Source organism: Ursus maritimus, unplaced genomic scaffold (genome assembly GCF_017311325.1).
Source record: "Ursus maritimus isolate PB19 unplaced genomic scaffold, ASM1731132v1 scaffold_5, whole genome shotgun sequence".
Lineage (NCBI taxonomy): Eukaryota > Metazoa > Chordata > Mammalia > Carnivora > Ursidae > Ursus > Ursus maritimus.
The window spans coordinates 82,723,962-82,726,791 of record NW_024426663.1 but is presented as its reverse complement, the minus strand read 5'-3'; the positions used below and the strand labels follow the sequence as shown (position 1 = coordinate 82,726,791).

General features: G+C 37.7%; 1 protein-coding gene across 1 annotated transcript; it reads left to right on the top strand.

Moving 5' to 3' along the window:
• Positions 1-699: 699 nt before the first annotated feature.
• LOC103680342 (olfactory receptor 2T33-like) lies at positions 700-2,248 on the top strand. Its single transcript, XM_040622682.1, has one exon. The coding sequence runs from the start codon at positions 1,316-1,318 to the stop codon at positions 2,240-2,242; it is 927 nt and encodes a 308-aa protein (XP_040478616.1). The 5' UTR covers positions 700-1,315; the 3' UTR covers positions 2,243-2,248.
• The last annotated feature ends 582 nt before the right edge of the window (positions 2,249-2,830 follow it).

The following is a 2,830-nucleotide window of genomic DNA, read 5'->3' as shown; positions in this document are numbered from 1 at the left end:
ATGTAAATTGTGGGCAAATAGAATGACCATAGAAGACATCGGTCATGACATTTAATTAAGTTAGACCACATCTTTGATAGTTAATTAGCATCTTCATCACTTCAAGTATGATCCTATTCATTCAACAAGGGAGAAACTTTTCGGTAATAGCAGATCAGGGATGAAAATACCATAGGAAGTAGGAAGATCGGTAGGAGAAGAAAGGGAAGAAGAAGGGGGGGTAAAAAAAGGGGGAATGAAACATGAGAGACTAGGGACTCTGGGAAACAAACTGAGGGCTTCAGAGTGGAGGGGGGTGGGGGAATGGGGTAGGATGAAGATGGGTATTAAGGAGGGCACTTATTGCATGGAACACTGGGTGTTATACACAAGTAATGAATCATGGAACTTTACATCAAAAACTAGGGCTGTACTGTAACATAATATAATAAATATATATATAATAAAATAAAATAAAATAAAATAAAATATAATATACTAAAAAAAGAATATACCGTTAGAAATTTAGATTCTCTTGGGACTGAAGAAGAAATGAATTTATCTCTGTATCTGGTACTAATAAGATTTATTTTCTCACCTTCCCAAAAAGGATTGTGTCTCTGCGACTTTCACAGGAAACAGTATCATTATACAAAATCCATTAACACAGTTAAAGAAACGTTGCATTTGGTATCATAGTCTCGCACTGGGGAACATATTCTAAGAGAGTAATCATTGTATTCAGTGTGTAACTTGATAAAGTCAAACTAAATACACTAACGATTTCAAATTAAGTTATGCTTCTATCTACAGATTATTTCCTTCTAGTCCCTACACTTTGGAATGTAGGTTCTCTTTTCTGGACAGTAAAAAATGCCTTCCCAGATTAATCAATATCAGGAAAATTATCTATTTTGGTTGGTTTCAATACATCATGATATATTAGAAATGCATAGCCCTCATTAATAAGTACATAGCTTTTATATTGCTGAAGTCATTGATTTAATTCAGCTGCTAAGAATGTTGATTATGCATGATAAAAGCAAACACAAATGTCAATGACAAAGGGAATATTTTTAATTCTTCTCCATTATATTGACATCCTGTAGCACAAGACCTGCTGACAACTTACTTCAATTTATCAAGAAATTTTATTCATTATGCCAATTAAGCAAACTAAAACTAAGTGCTTCTAGTGAAAATTTAAAGAAAAAAGGTGAAATTAATTTTATGCGCAAGTTAAAAAGAGTTTGCAAATCTCAGATAAGGATTTATATTTCAACATTTTCACAGAAATTCTTTTGATGAGAAATGTAATTGAAATAGAGCATTGTAAATGATGAAAGCTCTGTCATCTGTTTCTTCATTTGCAGTGTCACTCCTGTTTGAAATCATGAACATCTGGAACACCACCTCAGATTTCATTCTCCTAGGACTCTTTAATCACACAGGAGCCCACCTATTTCTCTTTGTGATGGTTCTGACAATTACCTTCACCTCTGTAGTAGGCAATGCCCTTATGTTCTTCCTGATTCATCATGATGCCCGGCTCCACACACCCATGTACTTCCTACCTAGCCAACTTTCTCTCATGGACATGATGCTGGTCTCCACCATTGTGCCCAAAATGGCAGCTGACTACTTGACTGGCCAGAAGTCCATCTCTCTGGCTGGCTGTGGATTGCAGATTTTCTTCTTCATGTCACTGGGAGGAGGTGAGTGCTTCCTCTTAGCAGCCATGTCCTATGACCGCTATGTGGCTGTGTGCCACCCACTGAGATACCCTGTTCTCATGAGCTGGCAATTATGCCTGAGAATGACTATGGGGTCTTGGTTCCTGGAGGCAGCTGATGGGCTCATGCAGGCAGCTGCTACGATGAGCTTCCCATTTTGCAATGCACATGAGATCAATCATTTCTTCTGTGAGGCCCCTACTCTGGTGCGTTTGGCTTGTGCTGACACAGTTGTTTTTGAGTATGTGATGTACATTTGCTGTGTATTAATGCTCCTGGTCCCATTTTCTCTCATCCTGATTTCCTATAGTCTCATCCTTGCAGCAGTTCTCCAGATGTGTTCTAGAGAAGCCCACAAGAAGGCTTTTGCCACCTGCTCCTCACATGTCTGTGTTGTGGGACTCTTTTATGGAGCTGCTATTTTTATCTACATGAGACCCAAATCCTATAGGTTAGCTAATCATGATAAAGTAGTATCAGCCTTCTACACTATCTTCACTCCTTTGTTGAACCCATCATCTATAGTCTGAAGAATAGTGAAGTCAAGGGAGCCCTGAGAAAGTGTATGCGTCAGTGTGCAGCCCTTAAGTCATGACTTATAGTCATTAGCTTTGCCCCAAATTTCAAGTTTTTACAAAACTGTGTGTGGAACACCTTGGTGGCTCAGTTGGTTAAGCATGTGCCTTTGGCTGTGGTAAAGATAGAAGGTCCTGGGATGTGGTCCCGCATTATTTCCTTGCTCAGCTGGGAGCCTGTTTCTCCTGCTGCCAGCTACTCCCCCTGCTTGTGCTCTATCTTTTTGACAAATAAATAAATAAAATATTTTTTAAAAACATTGACTGTGTGAGATTTCATAGAGAAAGTTTATATATGCATTATATCTATAACTGTTACTGTTTAACTTTAAAATGTAGACACACCACTATATTCCACATTTTTATGTATAATCATTTTATTGTATTTTAAAAATTAAGATCATTATTTCAAGTTATAGTCTACTTCCTGCCCATAAATATGCAGTGTAATATTAGTTTCTGGTTTCTAATTTAGCAATTGAAAACTTACATAGAAGACCCAGGGCTCATCACAAGTGCCCTCCTTAAAGAGCATCACCTATT